Source organism: Sphaeramia orbicularis, chromosome 11 (genome assembly GCF_902148855.1).
Source record: "Sphaeramia orbicularis chromosome 11, fSphaOr1.1, whole genome shotgun sequence".
In the NCBI taxonomy this organism is placed as follows: domain Eukaryota; kingdom Metazoa; phylum Chordata; class Actinopteri; order Kurtiformes; family Apogonidae; genus Sphaeramia; species Sphaeramia orbicularis.
In genome coordinates this window covers 15,199,113-15,222,598 of record NC_043967.1, presented here as the reverse complement: position 1 = coordinate 15,222,598, position 23,486 = coordinate 15,199,113, and the positions used below count along the sequence as shown (strand labels likewise).

The 23,486-nt window shown below is 37.3% G+C and overlaps 1 protein-coding gene across 7 annotated transcripts in view; it reads right to left on the bottom strand.

The window, feature by feature from the left end:
- The window catches only part of dync1i1a (dynein cytoplasmic 1 intermediate chain 1a), a 98,419-nt gene that overhangs the window by 11,833 nt on the left and 63,100 nt on the right, over positions 1–23,486 (bottom strand). For all 7 annotated transcript variants that reach the window (XM_030147635.1, XM_030147633.1, XM_030147637.1 and 4 more), the window contains 2 exons: positions 13,555–13,695; positions 4,343–4,468 (listed from right to left, as the gene is read on the bottom strand). In XM_030147635.1, the coding sequence (XP_030003495.1) occupies positions 4,343–4,468; positions 13,555–13,695 (267 nt within the window). The remainder of the gene's footprint in view (positions 1–4,342; positions 4,469–13,554; positions 13,696–23,486) is intronic.

Here is a 23,486-nt window from a genome sequence, read left to right as displayed (position 1 = left end):
CCATATTTAATGTGACCGAAAGGGTTTAGGCTGAAGTAAAGACTTATTTTGCCTAACCGTATTTACAATTAATTAATGTTTCCACAAGAAAACAAACACTTTTTTTTTTAATGTAATTATTGCTAAATATACAACAGAAGAGAATACATAATTAATTTAATTCAGGTAAATCATGTCCTTATCTTAACTACCAATACTGATCCTAGTCTTTTAAACAAGTCTTTTCTTTAGTCAATCCTCAGCTCTATATTTTTTGAAAAATAATTAATTTGTACATCTTTTTAAAAGTTTTAATTGTTTTAGACTGCTTTAATTGATCTTCCAGGCCATTCCAAAGATTAACCTCTCTAACGGAAATACATCTACTTTTTCTTATTTGTTCTTGCCTTAGCTTTTTTAAAAATGCTGGTTCCTCTGAGGCTACACTGGCTTTTTCTATATTCAAATATCCCCTGGATGGAAGGAGGGAGAAGATTATTGTGTGCCTTGTACATCACTACCACTGTATTAAGGTCAACAAGATCATGTATTTTCAGTAAATTAAGCTCTGTAAAAACAGAGTTTGTTGGTGCATAAAAATCTGCATCAGTAATAATTCTTATTGCCTTTTTTTTTTTTAAGTAAAAAGATAGGATGAATATTTGAATAGTAGTTGTTTCCCCATATTTTTGCTCCATAATTTAGGTATGGAAGAATGACAGAATTATATAGTATGAGAAGGGAATATTTATCTAGTATAGTTCTCATTTTACCAATTACGGCTATGGTTTTCGCTAATTATGTCTTTGTGACTTCCAATCAAGTTGCATATATTTTAGTTTACTACATTGAAATCACACACTCATGATGATTAAGAACGAACTTTTAATATTCCAATTAGACTAAGTGGATGGAAATGAGCATAAATGTGCACTTTTATTTGCAGTTTCTGTATATTTCCTTAAACCTTGCGACACATTTGGATGAAACCCCATATACGGTTCGGTCCATTCCTTGAATATTATCTAAACTCAGTAACTGACAGTGTCACATTTTAATGTGGATGCCACCGACTATAAAAAGGAAAGAACAGGAACAGGACGTGGGTTTGAAGCTGCTGCAGAGACATGACAGTGAAACACGGTGGACTCAGTGAACCTGATCTCATTATAGTTATTAAAAGCTCATCTAGGGCTAAGAAAACACCTGTGATAATACACAAATGATTATATTCCATTTCTGCAATTAAATCCCTCTAAATGTGACGCACTCTAAATATCCATTATTACAGTCCTTAGTGTTACAAAGAAAATTAATCACAGTAAATTGTGAGATGGATCACTTGCGTTCTTTTAATCAATAGACAGCCCTCAAAAAATAAATACGTGTAAAACGAAAACTGACATATTTGGTCTTTCAGTTTTCTGGCGTGTTCTGACGGGTCGTGCAGTCCCAGTACCACAGCGCTATGGAAGGATTTGCTGGCATCTCTCGCCATCCACAGCCTGTTTCCAGTTTTAACTTGACAGACCTCCCCCAGCACCACACACACACACGCACACACACACACACACACACACACACAAAACCTTTCAAATGCGCTCACTTTTATTGGTGACTCTTCGTTACCATCAACCGAGCTCCAAGGCCACCAGCTCAGCCGAGCCTCCCTCCATCTTAACCACACAACAAAAAGATGCTAAAATTAGCAGCGTGGCTAAGCTAACGTGCTCTCGCATGGGGAACCTAAACCAGAGCCCTGCAAACATGAGAGGACGTACTCAGGCTGGGTGGTTGGTTGGCCACTTTGTGGTGATGGCAAAGTCATGTGGAGGCCATTTTAAAGGGACGCAAAAAAGAAAAAAAATATCAAACACATACATCCATAGCAATGCTGACAGTTGGGTAAACATACAGGGCTAAAAGGCCTAAAACAGTCGGCTGTGGTACATGTGGAGGCTTTACTGTGGAACGAAACACACTTTATATTAGTAGCCTATAGCACATGTACTCACCAAAGCCAGTGGAACATACAAGAAACAGGAGAAAGGAGCAATATGCATATATGAATGTATGTATGTGTGTGTGCAAGTATTTATGAATGTATGTATGTGTATATGTATGTATATATGTATGCATGTATGTGTATGTATGTGTGTGTATATATGTATATGTGTATGTATGTATGTGTATGTATGCATGTATGTGTGTGTATATATGTATATATCAGGGTAGAGACTGCGATCTGGTAGGATCGGCGATTCTACCAGTAGAGACTCCGATCGTAGTCTCTACTGGTAGAAACTCCGATCCTGCCAGTAGAAACTCCGATCGGGTTAGGGTTAGGGTTAGGTTTACGGTTAGGGTTAGGGTTAGGGTCAGAGACTCTGATCGGAGTTTCTACTGGTAGAATCGCCGATCCTACCAGATCGCAGTCTCTACCTTGACATATATGTGTATATGTATGTATGTATGTATGTATATATGTATGTGTGTGTACAGGGGTTGGACAAAATAATGGAAACACCTTAAAAAATCAACAAAATATAATTTAATATGGTGTAGGTCCGCCTTTTGCGGCAATTACAGCCTCAGTTCTCCGAGGTATTGATTCATACAATTTGTGAATTGTTTCCAAAGGAATTTTAAGCCATTCTTCAGTTAGAATACCCTCCAACTCTTTTAGAGACGATGGCGGTGGAAATCGACGTCTTACTCGAATCTCTAAAACTGACCATAAATGCTCAATAATGTTGAGGTCTGGGGACTGTGCCGGCCATACGAGATGCTCAACTTCATTAGAATGTTCCTCATGCCATTCTTTAACAGTTCTAGCTGTATGGATTGGGGCATTATCATCTTGAGGTGAAGGTGTTTCCATTATTTTGTCCAACCCCTGTATGTATGTATGTATGTCTGTATGTATGTATGTATGTGTACATGTATGTATGTGTGTGTGTATATGTATGCATGTATGTGTATGTATATGTGTGTATATATGTATATGTATGTATGTATATATGTATGCATGTATGTTTATACATGTATGCATGTAGGTGTGTGTGTGTGTGTGTGTGTGTGTGTGTGTGTGTGTATATATATATATATACACACACACACACATACACACACACATATGTATGTAAGTAGGTATGTATACATGTATATATGTATGTATGTACATATGTATGTATGTGTGTATATGTATGTATGTAGGTATGTATACATGTATGTATGTGTGTATGTGTGTACGTATGATTGTGTGTGTTTGTGTATATATATGTAAGTATGTATACATGTATGTATGTATGTATGTGTGTGTGTGTGTGTGTGCGCGTGCGTGTGTATATGTAGGTATGTATGTATGTATGTGTGTGTGTATGTATGTGTGTATTGCTGGAAGCTGCCGCCTATAACTGATAAAAATGAAAAGAGGACGTCCATTCTGAGTTACTGTAGAAACATGGTGACTCCATGATATAAACACCACATTCTATGATGATGAAAACACATACATTCTCTTTTTTGATGTGATCATACACTAAAGAAATCATAACTATTAATATTTCTGTAAGGAGATCATCCTACAAATGCTTTAAATACACATTACACATTGGGCTTTTAAGGTGACGATTTGACAGAATAGATATCAGAAGAACCTCTGGAAATATGACAGTGATTAGATTAGACCGATTTTTGTATCATAACTGTTTTTTCTTCTCTCCTTTAACACCCATAACACATATAAGATTGTAGTTTCAATGTGCTGCACCTCCAGATATCACATAATAATAATAATAATAATAATAATAATAATAATAATAATAATAATAATAATAATAATAATAATAATAATAGTAATAATAATAATGATTCAGTCAGATGGATCAAACCACCACTCTGACCTTAATACTTTGGCTACACATTGCTGCCAGTATTTGTGGACATTTACTTGGTAGGATTTTTCACAAAGGATTCTAATTTTGTCCGTTGCATCAGTCGTCTGCAGTACAACTTCATTCCACGCTGTAATAAATTTTCGTCTGTGTGCTCGACTGGGGCTTTAGGCGTCCAGGCTGTAATTAAATCTGAACTGTTTGAAAACTAAACCCACAGAACCACCAACTCTGTGCATCACAGAACTAAAAGTGAATCCAACAACAATATAGTCAGCAGAATTTTTTTTTTACTTGAATGTGAAAATCCAAAATATTATCTTAGCAGGAACACCAGAGTAATTACACAAATGTCACAGCTAGCGTGTATGTATCAACTCTGGGAGATGGGAAACTTTCTGGTAACGACGACAATACTTTCTTATTTTTCAACACAAAGTTTCAGTGATGATGATGATGATGCGTACCTCTCCTGTATCGTATACCCAGACGCGGCCCTCCGAGTCGCCCACAGCAACCTCCTTCCCTCCTGATGACCAGCGCACCCTGTTGAGAGCCGACGCACCCTCAATGGTCACACTTGCCGTCGGTACCTGCAGGATTTAACAAACAAACAAATAATATATTAATTAAAGTTTCATCATTTTGCAAATGTCCAGGTGAGATTTAAAAAATTGGAGATGTGACATAAAAAGTGGAAAGTAGAAAACTGTCTGTATTAGGATGAGTGAAATACAGACACCAAATGAGCCCTATGGGGATAATGGAGTTAACCTTTAACCTTTATGTGAGTGTCTAACAAGGTTATAATAGTTTGGGATTTTTCGTTGTAGTTTAGTTTAATTAGGTTTTGACTTTTTTTTTTATCTAATTCAGTTAGTTTTAATTAGTTTTTAGAGCAGGTTTACTAGTTTTTATTAGTTTTTTTCTAAATGCTTAGTTCTAGTTCAGTTTAGTGTAGTTTTAGTTTTTTCCTATTTTTTTTTTATCTTTCTCGCTGTCGTATTCACAGACAGGACTCTGCTGCTTTCTCCCAACTTTAGTCTTCATGTTTCCAGGTAGAGTGGGGACGAGAAGACGAGTCTAAACGACAAGTGACGAGAAGTGACGGACCGCGGGGTGTCGTATGGTGCCGCTAGCTAAAACTGCCCGAGCGAAATAAATCAATTTCATATAAATTCGACATTGACAAAGACGAAAACGAAGGGAATTTTATCCATAATTTTATCGGTTTTGTAAGCACACGATACAGTTTCAGTTAATTATCATTTTTTCTTTTAATTATAGTTTTTATTTATTTCAGTTAACAAAAATGTTTTCTCAATTCTAGTTTTGGTCATTTCGTTAGTTTTCACTAATGACAACAACCTTGATCTCTAACAGGACACATAAACATGTTAATACACCTGCAGTAGCTTCCATCTACATGACATTATCTTCTGTTTACGTTAGCACCAGTAAAGACACTTAGGCCCAATCCCAATTCACCCCTTAACCCTAACCCTTACCCCTTGGCCCTTGCACTTGGCACTACCCCTTGAAACGGACCTACAAGGGGTAGTGGTTGAAACATTGCCCTATGAAATGGGACAACCCTTCGTGACCTGTCACGTCATCAGTAGTCATTGACGCCACTATTAACAGATGCCACAACTTTGTTTCTGAAAGTATTCACCATGCCGTCAGCAGCTGTAACCGTCTCTGTTCCATGGCCTTTGGGCATCTTTTTGCGGCTATCCAATCCAACTTTATTTGTAAAGCACTTTAAAACAACCACAGTGGACCAAAGTGCTGTACAGAAAAACAAATAAAAACCAAAATAACAGAGTAAAAAACAAGAATAGATTAAAAGACATAGAACAAGTGTAAAAAAAAAAATTAAATAACTAACTAAATAAATAAATAAAAATACAAAAGAATAGATAAAACCTAAACAAAAGAATAAAATACAAGAATAGATTAAAAACATAAAAAGCTGTACAATTAAAAACAACAACAAATAAGAACAATAAACCAATATTACATAAAACAACTGAATAAAAATAATACATTCAGACATCTCACATGGTTTCAAAAGCCAAGGAGAAAAGATGGGTTTTAAGAAGGGATTTAAAAACAGACAGAGAGGAGGCCTGTCTTATATGGAGAGGAAGATCGTTCCATAGTTTAGGCTATCAACTATAAACTGCAGAAACGCGATCTATAACACGTTGAAACGGCATTAAACGGTCGATCAAACGATTAAGTTGTTTACGAAGAAAATACGTACGTGTGTGTTTCTTTCGTCACACTGCTCCACTTTTTTGCTGTGTTTACCTCCATCTTGGGATTCAGCCTTACAACTGTCTTTGTCTTAGGATTTGTCTAACATTTATCATAGTTCACAAGATTTTCCTGAAAAAAAGTGTCATAAACAGTCATAATCTCACGTTGGGATGATTTAGGACACTATTGTGATTTCAGTCAATTTGCTTGGCTGTTGAGGAGAATACACCAATTTTGACGTGTATTTCCTCATCTTATACATACAAACTTGGACTGGTGTTAAAAAAACAAACAAAAAACCCCCAAAAACACTTCAAATCAATGTTCAGAGTCACTAGGTTTGTTTCCATCCAGTTGTTTTTATTTCCATTTTTAATTTGCGCTTGAAATAAATGTAAAATATCGGGAAAAGAAAATTACGATAATACAATTAAAACGACTAATTATCAAAAAAAGGTTAAAAGTGAAGGTGATGTCATGTAGTTCAGTGCATGTGTGAACTAATGATGACTGAATTAATACAGAAAACAAACATAAATGTCACATATTAGATGGAAACAGCAACAAAATACCAACATGTACGAAGATCTTCTCACGTATTAGATGTAAACGGCAACAAAATACCAACATGTATGAAGATCTTCTCAAAAGTGACATGAAGGCCTTGACTAACTGTGGAAAAGACTGAAACTTTGAATAGGTTTAAGGGGCAAAAGCTAAAACCTGCTCCACGTTGTTATATGTAAATGGAGAAGTTTTAGACCATGATGACAATGAGCTGGTCTCAGTCAGTGGAAGTTTTCTGCAGGAAAAAGGGTGGATACTTGTACAGGTGAATAATTAGTATATTTTAGTATTCATAGTTTTGTAAATTATGTTATATTACAATAGATAGATAGATAGATAGATAGATAGATAGATAGATAGATAGATAGATAGATAGATAGATAGATAGATAGATAGATAGATAGATAGATAGATAGATAGATAGATAGATGATCGATCGATCTGTGTATGATTTGTTCGTTTGTTATTCCATTTAAAAATTAAATCAGGAAAAACAAATTTTTGGTTTTATTTGGGTAAAAAAAATATTATCTAATTGTTTAACATACCTGTGTGTAATTTTGCTCTGATTGTTTTACATTCAAAACAAAAATATTAAGTTGTTATTCTGGTTTTCTTATTATTGCAGCACCGGAAGTGTGACGTGGTAATGCGCGGTGATGAGTTTTATCAAAGTCATTTAAAGTATCTTTGGTTTTATCTAGGATGGCTGCACTCCAGCCTTTTGCAGATTTCATTAGGGAGCTGTTTACAAATGGGCCCCCCCATGCAGAAATCAGCCATGCTTTATATCACCAAGGAGCAACATGGTGCTCTGCAATGACAGTAAGGAGATTCGGCTCGCTCCACAACCTTAGACATCAAAACCATGTTGCCCACACTGAACTGGAAACGGCAGTGATCTCTTGGATTTATCAGGTACGTGCAGTAATATGAAGCTACACCGGTAAAGCACATTACTACACAAATGATGTTTTTGGATTTAGCACTAAAATGAATCTATGTCTATTACAGACAGGTCCAACCTATGGACAGAAGTTTATGACAGGATACTTGACATCCATACATGCTGGAGAAACAACACCAAACAAAACATTAAAACCTGTTTTTTTAGTGTTTCTTTCCACTGTATAGCTAAAAAACGGTCTGATGTTTCCTTTTAAGCTCAAGGTTTTTCTGATTTTGTTTAAAAAAAGACAAAAATTTAAAAACAGCCAGAAATTTAGTTTTTCTGATTTTATTTTGAAACGAAATAACCAATGAACAAACCATACATGTACACGAAATGTATATGTATATGTACTGCATGTATGGATGGGTGAGTGGGTGGGTGGATAGATAGATGGATAGATAATTAGAGGTATAAAAAGATATGAGTAGAATCTGGATAATAACTGTAACGTGCTAAAATAGAACTGTAAGGAGCAAAACAAGTTAAACTAGAAAACCACTTGGTAGAGCGCAGACCTCTGCCAAGGCAGATCGCTCCTTGTTCCTTGTGCCAGTATCAACTGAAATTTTCATCCAAATCTGTCCATAACTTTTTGAGTTATCTTGCACATGGACAGACAGACAGACAAACCAACAACTTGCACATGGACAGACAGACAGACAAACCAACAACGGCAAAAACGTAACCTCCTTGGCGGAGGTAAATATTCCAAATGAGAAAGTGCAAAATGACATTTGCGTGCAAATGGATTTATGACCAGAGACATCAGGCAGAGGTGAGTTATTAGAGTCAGATGGAATATGTCAGGGAAGACTTCCTGTATCCATTCGACAGTGGAGCTGCAGCAGTCTTTTTGAGAAGGTGCTCCACTGTCTGTCCAAAGTGTGGTGGAGAGGGGGCTCATCACTGTCCATGATGGAGACCAGGTTGTTTTTGGGTCCTCTTCTCCACCGCAGTCTGAAAACTGTCCAGCCTCAGACTGATTACAGATGATTTTATCAAGTCTGTTGGTGTCTTTGGCTCTGATGCTCAGTATAATTTTGTGTGATATTTTTACATATAGTCTCTTTTTGCACTGTAAGTATTTGCTGCTAAACAAAAACAGAACTCCTAAACTGATATTCATTGTTCCTGTAACAGTGACAATAAAGTGCTATTCTATTCTATTCTACTCTACTCTACTCTACACTATATCTGCGTGCTATGTCTTTGAACATCCCACTCAAACAACTACACCAGGGGTCACCAACCCTGGTCCTCTAGATCTACTATCCTGCATGTTTTGGAAGTATCCCTCTTCCAACCCACCTGATTCAAATGATAAGCCTATTGTCACACTCTGCAGAAGCCTGATAGCGACCGTCAGGTGTGCTGGAAGAGGGAAACATCTAAAACATACAGGATGGTAGAGCTTGAGGACCAGAGTTGGTGACTCCTGAACTCCACTCTGAAAATGCCAAGTTTTGACAACTTTCTTGTAATTTTAATATCATGTGCACATGTTCTACAAAAACAACTTGGCTCCCAGCACTATTTTGCAAATCCACTGTCACAACATTCTGCATACAACACCTTAGAACTAACTCAGCTGATATTTCCCGCTATTTTAAGGTGATATTGGAAAGCGTCAGACCCCTCTGTGCCACTGGAATTGTGTTAATGAAGTGTGGAGATACCGAGGGGTGGATATGTACGACTAAAGATGATGAAGAAATGACTGTCATAACGGTAGTGGATGGAAATATGGTTTTACTTCAGCAGGTTTTCTGAAAAAATGTCAGATTCGATTAGACTGAAATCAAAGTATCACCATCCACACACTGACCCTTCACACTGGAGCTTTTATTTAGTTGATATTATGACTTGATTAATTGTGCAGCTCTATTTCCTATTGGCTTATTGGTAAAAGGGTTAAGATCCTAATCCTATTATTATGCAATTTACAGACCAAATTTACAACTATTACTAAAAAGAGCAAAAATGAAGCTGTCAAATTTACAACTCCTTCTTCAAATGCGGACACGTGTCTCTTTATAATAACTGGGATCATGTTTGCTGTTGTGGCTGAACCGATGCTCTTTTTTTAGTCAACAGCCGTGCTCGTATTGCACCTTTAAAAACCTAAAACCATCTGCAGTGTTTCCATAAACTGTTCCTGACATGTGGCAGGCGAGTCTGACACATGTCACCAGTGGAGACAGAGGCCCTGGAAACATGTCGCCTCACACACACACACACACACACACACACACACACACACACACACACACACTCTCTCTCTCTCGGAGCTAGTGCATATTTAAAGCAGCGCTAACCACAGACTGACTGCCATTAGCCTGCTAGCTTCCACTGCTCCGCCCGAGTGGATCTGAACTGAGTGCTTTAAATTGGCTGTATATGTTGATGTGTGTGTGTGTTTGTGTGTTTGTGTGAGTGTGTGTGTGTGCTGGAAATGAGAACCAGGCGAACGGCTCTGCTCCGTTAATGTCGTTATGACTGTGTGTTTTTAATATGATGGCAACAATGGAAGTCTGTTGCTATTAGGCTGACTGTGTGTGAGCGTTGCGTACATCTGTTTGTGCGTCTCTGAGCGAATGTTTCTCATAAAGCACATTGTTAGCCGAGTTAGGCTGCCAATAATGAACTCTTCCTCCGTCAGTGAAAGGGCTGTTGTTGAGGGAACCATGGGAAACTTATCATCCGTGCGGTAGAGGGAAGACCCATGTTACTGATGAGGAGCGTTGAGGTTAAAACAAGAGGAGAGAGACATTAGAGGAGACGACGGAACTCCATGTTACATAAAATCCACAGAGATCAGATGTGAAATTTAATATATTTATAGAGTGTGAGGGGACTCTGCAACTTAAAGGTGGTAATAAGAGCAAGAGACCATTATGAGAAAGAGGAGAGCATCTGTAGTGATGCAGACTCGGATGAAGGCTGAAGGCAGTGTGGGTGTTGTCTCCATGGAAACCAAGAGAGAAGGAGAATGGAGGATGCTTTTATCCTTACTTATACCTGCGTGATCAAAGGATTCATACTCGCTGCACCATCACACATGCAACCATTTACAGTTCCCAGACTCTTCGGAACTTCTGAAATACAGTGAAACTTTTCCATGTCAAACTGCAAAAAGAGACAGCGTCACTGCCATCCCTTTTTAGAAAATGACCATGGTGCAATTTAGGTCCATTAGAAAAATGTGTCTTATTTTTATTTTATAAGTATATTTTATTAAATATCACCTACATTGGCCAGCCATAATATTCTGACCACTGACAGGCAAAGTGGAATTAATGTTGATGATGTCATTCCAATGGGACCTGTCAGTGGGTGGGATGTATTAGGCAGCAAGTGAACATGTAGCCCTTGAAGTGGATGTGTTAGTAACAGTAAAATGAGCCAGAATAGGGATCTGAGCAACTTTGACCAAGGAGATACTGTGATGGACAAAACACTGGCTCACAACATCTCCAGATCTTGTTCCTATCTGATATAAAGTGGTTAGAACGTACCAAAAGTATCTTAAGAACAACAACCAGATCTCGACCAGTTGAGCTCTATGGGAGAAGAACATTATTACACCTGTCTAATATTGTGTAGGTTTCCCTTTTTCCACAAAACCAGCGCTGACCCGAGGCCTCGACTCCACCAGACCTCTGAAGGTGTGCTGTGGTGTCTGGATCAAGACATTAGCAGCAGGTCCCTGATACGGCTGCACGATATTGGAAAAAACTGACATTGCAATTTTTTTTAACACTATGATATATATATATAGTGCGATATGACAAACTACTCAGGAGGATATAGCAGCTATGTGGTGCTGACGTAAATAGTCAAACAAATTAGTTGTGTTTCCCCTCGTTGTGGCGACAGGTGCACTATCAACACAGAGTACGTGTTTCAGGATCATCCTTCTTGTAGCTGAAATAATTCTAGATAACTGACATTGCTTTTCTTTTTGGCACCAAGTCTTCGTTTATGGTGATTTTCTCATTTGTTGTTCATTTTTTAATGTTGTTACCAGCGGCTCACTCCATGTGCAGGGGCGTGGTCTGCTTTGGCAAACTGATTAGCAGGGATTGTGATTGGTGGATCTCTGTGCGTAGTGTGTGTCAGGTACCCAGAGTAAAATTAGATGAGAACATGTTGAGTTCATTTGCCTCCTACAATTGCAGGACCTGCGATGTGACCTGATGTATACGATTAGATACATGCAATACACGGATAATCCACCAGGGGCGAGGAATTCATTCACCAGAGGCCTTTCCAGTGACACTACAAGATTATCATTGAGGAAGCAGGCAGAACTCTGCCAATTTTGAAAAGGAATTACAAATTTGTTAGACACGTTTCTGTTATATCATGTTTTTGTTTGTTCAAAAATAATATTTCAGCACTGAGATCCGATGTACCAAATGTGATACAAAATTGAAAGCAATATATGGAAATTGATATTTGAAAAAAATTTTTTTAGTTTTTCAGAAGGGTTAAATATGGTTTTATGAAGATTAAAATGTCACTTAGAATAAAAAAAGCTTCCATGTGTGCTTTAGTAAAAACACCCTGCTTTCTTCGTTAGCATTTACGTAGTTAAAATGGTAATTTCATATATTTTCACAACATAATCAACACCACTGGCACATTTTGTTTCATTAAAAATAATCTACTGTTGATGTTGAAAATGTGCTTTTGTATGAAGTGGGTCTCAACTTAAGGATCAGGAGTAAATGTGGACTGCAGTAGAGGATGGCTCCTGTGGTGGAAATGATGCTGACAGATCTCTTTTCTACTGTTGCATAATCTAAACCATCATATCGCCCAACACTAATACATAACAGGACTAAAAGGCCTTCAGAGACTCATCTTCCACTGGCCGTAAATGCACTCATCTTTAAATAAATCTTACCACACAGTAAGAAACTCAAAGCGAGACTCTCAACCCTTTGCCTGAACTTTCTTTTCTTATTATTTTCAGCGTGGGGCTGCGGACTGAGGGCTGGGGCTCTCTGCTCGTGGTCTCCTGCACATCTGTGTACTTCACTGATGGGACGCAGTGGGAGGGAGACGGGACACGGCGGTGGGGTCCTGAGGTTGGTTGAAAGTTGGACAGAAGTTGCAGGAATGTTAGCGGGCCAGTTGGGTGGGAGCTGGGATGAGGGGATGTCATCCAGTTTGATTTAAAGTGAGGGCTGTGGGAAAACGCCCACAGGAGAATCTTGAATCATGTGTGTGTGTGTGTGTGTGTGTGTGTGTGTCTGTGTGTGTCTGTGTGTGTGTGTGTATGTGGAAGGGTTAGTGGGGGTGGAAGTGATGGGAAGGAACGGCTCGGGTGTTTGGTTGTGCGGTTCCGGGCTGAGGCCCAGCGACAGAGGACTGAGGACGGCGAACGCAAACATCCACACGAGGATAACATGACGCAGAAAACACACCCACTGTGACCCATATCAGGGTTCCTACAGGTTTCTACAAATTAAATTTAAGACTTTTTAAGACTACTTAAAACAGATTTCAATGCCTATTTCATGGCCATACTGGCAAAAATTTGCAACTCCTAGAATTTAGGAAAGTGTATTTATTTACTCTAACGCCTTGATTCCCACCATTACCAGTCATTTCTCACCAGGGGCTTCAAAGTTAGCAATAACTGGTTCCTAATTTCAATATAAATTTTCGGGTTGGAACGGGTAGAACTGAGTGGACCAACGTTACTTTCTTTGCATATTGGACATTTCCCAGACACATTTAAACACAACACAGTGAACAATTTTATAGCAACATAACTTAAGACCTACTATATCAAATTTAATATGCATTTTAGTATTAAATGCAGATTTGTAAATTCAAGACTTTTTAAGACCCGGCAGGAACCCTGCTGTATTCACCCACACACACCTCAGTGTCGTTGTTGAGGTTCCACAGGTCCAGGCGGCCCATGCCATCCACGGCGGCAAAGATGGCGGGGTGCACGGGTGACCACATGACATCATACACGTAGTCGGCGTTGTCTTCAAAAGAGTACAGAGGCTTGTTGTGCTGAAAGAAAGAAAAAAAAAAGGTGTGAAAAAAAACTGGAAAGAAAGGAAGGGATTATAGTAGAGGAGAAACTAGAGATAGAAAGCAAAGAAAGGAGAGAGAGAGAGAGAGAGAGGGGAGGAGAGGAGAGGAGAGAGGGAGTGAGCGAGCTTCAGACAGAGTGGCGCTGCCTCAGCCTTGGGGCCTGTCTGGGTGCAGAGCCTAATTAAAAAGCCTCGCACATTCACACAGCGCCATAAAACCACTGGGAGAGATGAAAGGGAGGTCCACAAGGTGTACTGTAACCTCAACACAACAGCTGTCTGAGAGACGCAGGGATGGGAAGAGATGGGAAATGGGAGGTAAAAAGTAAAGAGGAGGGGGTGGACAGTGGACGAAGAGGACAGGCCACAGAAACAGGATGTGTGTGAATACGCCTGTGTGTTCTCACACTCATTATCGGAGTTGAAATCATCTGATAAGGATATAGATGTAGGTTATATTTTGTCATATGCACATGCTTAACAGAGATATGCACTGATGGGACAAGTTACGGTTGACAAATAAACCTGTCAGTGCTCTCTGGTGGACACTTTCTAATTGACTGCAAACACATCACAGGCTTTTCTGTCGATAGTCGCTTTTCCATTGGACATCTGTGCAACATTTTGCCGATATTTACTAAATGTATAAAAAAAGAAGTGCGTAATGTCGGTTTTTCCATTAAATCACAAATGCAATGATGTGTTTATTTATTATCGTGAGATGACATGAGAAGTCATTCCATAAACATGGCAATGAACATAAATATGGTGTTGATTTACAGATATATTCATTATTATTATTATATATTACCCCTCTATCTCATACTAAATTAAAAAATGATTGGGTTTCCTGGTGTGTCCACACATACAGCGACATGTTTCTTCTTCTTCGCTTGTTGTAACGTCCATCAACATCAGTTTTTTTAATTCTCCTGACTCTAGTTCCGAAAAAAAGGTCTTTCCATTGCAGTTTTGTGTGATATACCATTTGCGCTACGCCCGAAAAACCACCTCTTGCCAGCGCAAAAACTTTTAATTGATAAATTAGACTTTTGGCGAAATTGTCATTTTTCCATTCGGTAAATTTTTATGCGCAAGTTATATTTGCGCAATTTGAGGGTCAATGGAAAAGCAACTAGTGTGAGGGGGTGTCAAAAAGTTCACAGAAAAAGGACAGCTGGAAAACAGTTTTAAGTTATGGTGTTTATTCGTTAGCCTCACAGCATAATTGATTAAGTCATACACTATATGGACAAAAGTATTGGGGCACGCTGAATTTAGATGTTTCTTTTCTAACAGGGGTCTGGAATACAAAACAATAATGACAATTGTCATAATGTAGTTTTATATTATGATAAATATCATATTATTTATATTGATGTTTATATCTCAAATCAGCATGAACAGGACATCTCACAGCTGTAGCCATGATGTGTCCCAATATTTCTGTCCATAACAGTGTATTGATTATTCTATGAGGCCAAGCAATCTAGGTCAATACGCTTCTGCAAGTGTTGATACCAGCCTTGAAGTCCATCTGTGTAAAATGGAGGACCATGCGATTTAAAAAACGTCAGGTTATGTTCTTTTTCCACTAACTTTTTGAAGCCCCCTCATATATTATGTAAAAGACTGGAATAGGCGTCACACAGGAGCTCCCACTCCTACCAGCTCTACAGTTTAGTTCAGTTTCATCATGAACATGTGTTTTCTGAGTATCATCAATTCTTATTTGTTACCAGAATCGGCTGAAATTTGTACTTAAGTTTCAAGAAACCCTGAGGATAATTTACAATGCAGTCGCGGAAAAAAATTATTAGACCATCAAAAATCATCAAAAACAATGGTTATGCAATCAAGTACTAACTCCTGTGTGTATCATGTGACTAAAACAGACAGAAAAGAAAACATTGAATGCCTAAAAGCACTGTTTTTGTCAGTACAATGCCATAGATATTGATGTAAGAACTGAAGTGATGTTGGTTATTATCAAGAAAACATGGAAAATGGCTAGACATCAGCTCTGAAATTAAACTATTATGAGCTATTTTTGTTGTTAATCATTATATTTGTCCAAACAAATGTACCTTTAATTGTACCAGGCATTAAAATGAACACGAAATTGGAGAAAACAAGGGTGGTCTAAAACTTTTTTTCGCGACTGTAGTTGTTGCACAAGTAAATAAATATAAATCATTTGCCTTCATTCATTCATTCATTCATTGTGACCGAATGTTGATTCTGTACGATAATGACCTGTCATGTACTGAGGAAAACTGTATAAAAAATGATCCACTTATCTAAAAAACACACATTAATGTAAAAAAAGGCCTGAGTCTGACTTTTTTTGCCCATATGAGACTCATATCTGATTTTTCTCTGACAGACTGAACAGCACAAATCCATTTTTTCCAAAGTGGTCATAAATTGGATACAAATCTGATGCTTTGCGATGTGACTACAGTCTGTTCGGTCATTTCATCCGACTTTTGAAATGCGACAGACGTCACAATTGTGTGTTGGAGGAGGTGGGAGCCAGCAAACTCCATATTTGTTTCTCTAAACACACTGTGATGTCACAACTTTACCTGCATTTGCGGGTCACTTCAGGACCGTAAACCGTTTGCACATAAGTTAATTAAAATGTAAACAGACATACAAAAAAAATCAGATTTCAGCAAAAAATTGGAATTAAGCATTACACCCTGCAGTCTGAATGTAGCGTTAGACTATATTTTACACCCTGCAAATTTGTATTTAATCTTACCTTATACACATGTTTTTCTTTTTTTTTTTAAACCTTGTATACATCCTTTATATGATGTATATATTTCTTCTTTCTATGGTACAGAGTTGGCCTTCGGTATATTTCAGTATTTTTCAATGTATAATTTAAATAAAATGTTGTGTTTTTTATCTACAGTCTTTTGTCGCCACCTTAAGAATCTGCTGCTAAACTGATTTTCATTGTTTTAGTGACAATAAAAAATATTCTATTCTGTTCTATTCTATTCTATTCTCCCACAAATATTTGGATTTCTTGTGATTTTTTTTTTTTTTTTTTTTAATGGAAAACTAGCAGAGCTTTGGGATTGACTACTTCTTGAATGATTTCACTGATTTACCTATTCTGCAAAACTGTAGTGAATCTAAATATTCACTACTTTGTCACTTAAGAATTTTGCAAAAGTTAAAAGATAAATGATTAGTATTTACAAATAAGTGAGATCTTAAACACTGCCCCAGTTGCAGCGCCTACATGCAACATGAATACAGCCTAATAAAGGAAAGAGTGTGTGTGTGTAGGTGTGTGTGTGTGTGTGTGTGTGTGTGTGTAATGCATCTCTGAGAGCGTCTGTTTGGATTCCACAGGCTTCCACCCTGCATTCCTGACAGGTAGAAGTGGGAGGGGCTGAGCAGAGGAGACAGGTTGGCTGGAGGAGCGAATGAAAGAATGCAGTCTCCTTCTTCATCTTGTTTTTTTTTTTTTTTTCTCTGTCTCCATCACTGTTACCCTTTCGCTCGGCCGTTCATTCTGAGAAGCTGTGAGGACGTGCACGCCGACAGCACCGGCGCTCGCTTACACACAAACACAAACAAACAGAGCCCAGCCAATTTTCCAGCTTTGATTTAAACCTGTTTTCAAGTCACAGAGGTGACATCTCAGGTCATTTTGTTGTTTTTTTTCACTCACAGTCGTTTTTGTTCAATCAGATGAGTAATTCCTGCTCGCTTCTTCTCTACTCGACATAGACTCAAGTTTTTTTACTCATCATTTGACATTACTTAACAAGTTTCAAGGTCAAGTATATTTATAGAGCACATTTAAAACAACACAAAGCGCACAAGATATGATATAACTAGTAAAATAAGAAAAAATACATATTATATATATGTATTATATATACGTATTGTACATATATTCAAATATATATATTCAAATCCATATTTATATATATATATTTTTTTCTATATTTATAACCATTGCACTACATATCAAACCATATTTGCACTCTCCTTTTTAAACACTTTTATTCAAATTTATATGACTGTTTGTTTTACGTGTATGTGTATGTTTATGTGTATGTTTATGTGTATGTTTTATGCTACTGTTAACACTGAATTTCCCCATTGTGGGATCAATAAAGGAATATCTTATCTTATCTTATTAACATAATGTGCCCGCACTTGAAAACTCTTGGCCTTCAATCCATGCCAAAGTGTCGCACATATGGATGGACGGACAGACAGATGACAATAGGGTAAAAAGGGTAAAAACTGATAATAAACAAATACACAGTAATAGGATAAATAGCATCTAAAACACAACCAGAAGATAAAACAAATAAAAATCCCACACTTATATTAAAAGCCAGTGCAAATAGGTGCATATTTCATAGAGATGTAAAGTGGTCAGTGAACTGTACACATGAGATTTATTTGGTCAGTGTTCCAGAGCCTTGGACCTGAACAGAAAAGGCTCCGTCATCTTTAGTCTTTTTTTCCTACATCTAAAATCAGGCAAGTAAATGCATCTTAAAACAATATCAAACTGGATTTATTTCTCCTTCCTCTTCAACTGACGCGTCATTTGAGATGACTTAAGTGTGCATATATTGACTCTTTCCAATGTAAACTATAATTTTACTGTAGTCTGTCCATAATCTGCCATTTTTAAAGATGATGATTTCAGTAAATAATCTCCAGCAACAAGTCTTAAAATTCAGTTTAATCCTTGTGGCGCCGCAGCTGCTTGCTTAAAGTAACTGCTTGTCATTATCTGTGCTAAGAGCAGAGTCGGCAGCTTCTAGAATATTTGAACTGGAAATCCGTGGCTCATTTACTGGATACTGACAGTGCAATGACAATTTATTGACACAGATTGTAGTTAAGGTTGAACAGGATAAAGGTTTTGATAATGGATGAATGAACACATAAACGCACAATGAACATTTTTCTTAGCCCAGTGTGTTATTATCAAAAAAAAAAAAAAAAAAAATCATTATCTTCATAGCATAATTGCCTAAGTCATACACAAATGGACAGAAGTATTGGGACACGTTGAATTCAGGTGTTTCTTTTCTAATACGGGTCTGAGATACAAAACAATAATGACAAATGTCATAATATAGTTTTATATTGTGATAAATATGATTGCAGTGGTTACTTTGGTTTAAATAATTATCTTTGCTTCCAAAATGCCTCAGAGATGGTTTTTACATAATTTCTCTCAACATGGATTTTTTTTTTTTTTTTTTTTTTTTTTTATCCATGACTATGATTTTAAATGTTCTACCTCTAAATTTCTAAAATATTTCCAATGCTTTGTAAATAATCATTTTCTACCACAACTAACTATCTACTTTCTGGACATCTTCCATTAAATTAAAAAGGAAATATTGATGTTTATAAACTATATGGACAAAAATATTGGGAGATATCATGGCTACAGCTGTAAGATGTCTTGTTCATGATGATCTGAGATATAAACATCAGTATTAATACTCAATATAATGTTTAGGACAATATAAAACTATAGTATGACATTTGTCATTATTGTTTTGTATCCCAGACCCATTAGAAAAGAAAGAACTGAATCCAACGTGTCCCAGTACTTTCGTCCATATAGGAGTGTTTTTCAACCTTGGGGTCGGGACTCCAATTGGGGTCGCCTGGAATTCAAATGGGGTCACCTGAAATTTCTAGTAATTGATTTAAAAAAAAAAAAAAACAAACTTATTAATAAAAAATATATGGTGAGTTGAGAGAGACAAACACAAAATATAAAAGACATGACAATCTGTGAAGCTGAAACTGAAGCACTATGGTACTGTTTATCTTTCAAATGTTCATTGTGGTTGGTTTCAGATGCTGCAGCTCTTTCATAATTCATAGTTTGAGTTCTTGTTTGTTCAGTATTAATTGTCAGCCTTGTAAATACAAGCTGGACTGACTGTACATATCCTGACCAAGGAAAATAAAATTCTCCTTTTGTGCAGTAATCTACATTGGGCTTTTCTGCCTCTGTCCATAATAATATACATTATATAGACTAAATGCCATCTAAAATTAACATTTATTTGCAACATAGTATAGCAAACTATGACATAATCAAAAACAAATTCATTTTAGCCAAAAAAAAAAAAAACAGTCTCTGTTTTGAATATCTGGGGTTGTCAGAAATTTGTGATGTTAAAATGGGGTCTCAAGCCAAAAAAAAGTTGGGAACCATTGCCATATAGTGTATGACTTAGGCAATTATGCTATGAGGCTAATGAATAAACATCATAACTTAAAACTGTTTTTTCCAACTGTCCTTTTTCCATAAACTTTTTGAAGCCCCCTCGTAAACTGACGGAAAAGCCTGTGATGTGTTTGCAATCAATTAGAAAGTGTCCACCAGAGAGCACTGACAGGTTTATTTGTCATCTGTAACTTGTCCATTTGTCATGATTGTTTTATATCCCAGATCCCTGTTACAAAAGAAACACCTGAATTCAACGTGTCCCAATACTTTTGTCCATTTGTCTATGAGTTAGGCAATTATGCTATGAGGCTAACGAATCACTACTTTTTATGTCTTACCATGGTGCCATATGGAATTAAGTGGCACAGATATTTGTCTTCTCAACATCTAGGATCAATTCAACGCAAACAGATAAAACAATAACACATAGAAAAATAATCCCTGAGTGTGTCCAGTGGTGCATGTCAGACAGTAAATATCAAAAAGATGCAACAACTTGACAAAGACATACGACAGAAATGACTTAAAGCAGGATGAATCTGATTGGGTTCTTTTTTTCTGAAATCAAAAATTGACTTACTATGGTGAAATTAATGTTCATTATTGCCAATGTCTTGTGTTCCCCAAGTATTTTGACACACCCAAAAACAGACGACAATCTATGGCTTTTCTGTGTCATCTCAAAATGAAAAACATCACATAAACTTGTGTTATTTTCCTCAGTAATGTTGAGCACTGGAGCTCTCAGCATCTCTTTCCCAGATATCTACAGACCCTCATCTGAAATATTATCAACACTCATTAACAATCGCCTAAACTGACACTGATGTCGGCCCTTAATTAAGATCTTAAGAGAGTCCCCAAGTGGAAGGATTATGCTCAATCCAATCACTTAGAAGAAGCTGGTTTTGGGGTCAAGAGAGCAAGACTGTTCAAGTTATGCACAATCATAAACCCGCTCCCAGCTGTCGCGACGTCTTCAGAGTCTGGCCGACTCTAAATGTTTTCACTAACCACAATATTTGCACCGCTGAGTGTAAAAACATCAGCAGACTTCTGTTCGACTGCGTTTTTTTTCTTTTTAACTGCGAACGTGTGAATGCAGAGAAAATTCACAGCGAGCGTGTGTTGCGACAGTCTGTGATGGCTCTGATTGGTGGGTTGAAGGCAAACCTCGAGGGGATTTTAGGTAAGCAAACGTAGCTTTGCTCAAGGTGTATGTGAAGCATGTGTGGTGTGTCTGTGTTTGCACACGCACACCTACACACTCAGGTATTCTGCTTGCCCACACACAAATATGGGTTATGTGGGATAAGAGACAGACACACATTCCTGCGGTGCCCCTCAAAGGAAAGGGAATTCCCAAATCCTGAAAAATAACACACTCTCCTGATGAAAATCCACAGAAATGTTTTAATATGTGTCACGGGACCCTTTGGACCAGACTTATAGACCGACTGCATGCAAACATGAGCTCAGATTCATCAGCGCTTACCGCCTGTCACAGCCCAGAATGAAAACGGTAACAGTATCTTCCATAAAGTTCTGTGCTTTTATGAATATGTATTATATATTTTTGTCTCACACCGAGCAGAGGCACCTTCTGCAGATTCATGCCCTGCTCTTCCTTCACTTTTCACTATTAACTGTTAATATATTCACTTTTAAAACCTTTAATACTTTATCGACCCTCGCTTCTGTCCATAATCCATCTCACCTCTGCAGCTACTTCTGCAGCATCCAAGTGTGATGGTGTCTCTGTCCTACTTTGACCCTTTGCTGTATAAGTTAGGTTAAGTTAAGATATGACTTTATTTATCCTACCATGGGAAAATTTCACAGTTAACAGCAGCAACATACAACAAACAACTGCAGAGAAAAGACAGGTAGAAAAACCACAAACAAGTGAAAAATGAAAGAAAATGCAAGAAAAGTAAGACATTTGGTATTTATATAAATATTTCCATAAATATAGAATTAGTATTAGAATTAAAATTAAATATCATTTACATATTTAAATACGTACAGGGTGGGGAAGCAAAATTTACAATATTTTGAGGCAGGGATTGAAAGACAGTGTATGACCAATTAGTTTATTGAAAGTCATGAGAATTTATTTGCCACAAGAAAATTTACATAATAGAAAATGTTTTTATTCTGTGTCCTCCTTCTTTCTCAATAACTGCCTTCACACGCTTCCTGAAACTTGCGCAAGTGTTCCTCAAATATTCGGGTGACAACTTCTCCCATTCTTCTTTAATAGTATCTTTAAGAAAGTTGACATTGCTGTGTGATGTTCTATTGGTAGCATGTTCTAAAACACCCCAAATAGCAGAATCCAGAGGGTTTAGATCTGGGCCAGAAGGCGGCCATAAACATGATTCCCAAAAACTGCTAAAGTTGGATTTGTTGCTGTTGTCAACAAGTGTTTTGGTGTTCTTGTGTAAGATTTTAACTTCAAATCATATTTTACTGCATTTCTAACGGTCTTGTTGTCTACCTCAAGTTCAATTGCCATTTTTCTCCTGGATTTGGTTGGATCCTTTAGGATTTTGGATTTGAGAGCTTTAATAAAAGCTTTGGTACATTTTTTGTTGCTTCCTCCACTTCCAGACTTTCTTGTAATAGTTTTGCTCATAGTCATTCTCTTCTTTCCATTATAAACAGTCTTTATGGACACTCCAACTATTTTTGAAATCTCCTTTGGTGTGACGAGTGCATTCAGCAAATCACACACTCTTTGACGTTTGCTTTCCTGATTACTCATATGGGCAAAAGTTTCTGAAAAGGTATGGATAATAGTGTTAGGTATGATTATGACATCAATATATGTTTGGTTTCAAAACAATTGACGTAGTGCCTGCTGAGAAAAAACAACTAAATGTTCATTGTAAATTTTGCTTCCCCACCCTGTATATAAATCGCGTTCGGTTAAAACTGAGCCCATTATCACAGATGGTCGCTAGATGCTGCCCCATAAAAAATCCTGTATCTGTTGACTCCCATTGTAAATACAACAAGTTCTTTCTAGAAATGCTGAACAAATATTTTCCAGGTGCCATTATGGCCATAGTGTTGTTAATTCTTAGGTGGGATTCTGAGTTACAGGTGTTCACTGTGTAGGACATACAGCACATTCACTGTTGATGACATCACATTCCTTTTCCTTGTTTTGTTATATGGTGTGTGAGCTACCCAGCTAATTGGTATGTATACATAGATATGTACACTAGATGTTGCGTTGGTAAGTGTGGTCTATAGGAACAAATGCGTCAATGGAGCCGCCATCTTGGTACGGGGTAGTGCTCCTTTAAAATGAATGAACGTCAGTTGGTGCCAAGGTGTATACAGAATTCAATCACTGTAGATCAGCAAATTTGAGAAGCGATGTTTTATGTCTTTGTTCATTACAAATATCAGACCTGTATTTATGACCGAGCTGCAAGTAAAATGTTAGAGAAAAGCGTTTTTTTGTCAATATGGTCTACTTTATGTTGAAAATGTAATGTGCATATAGGCAA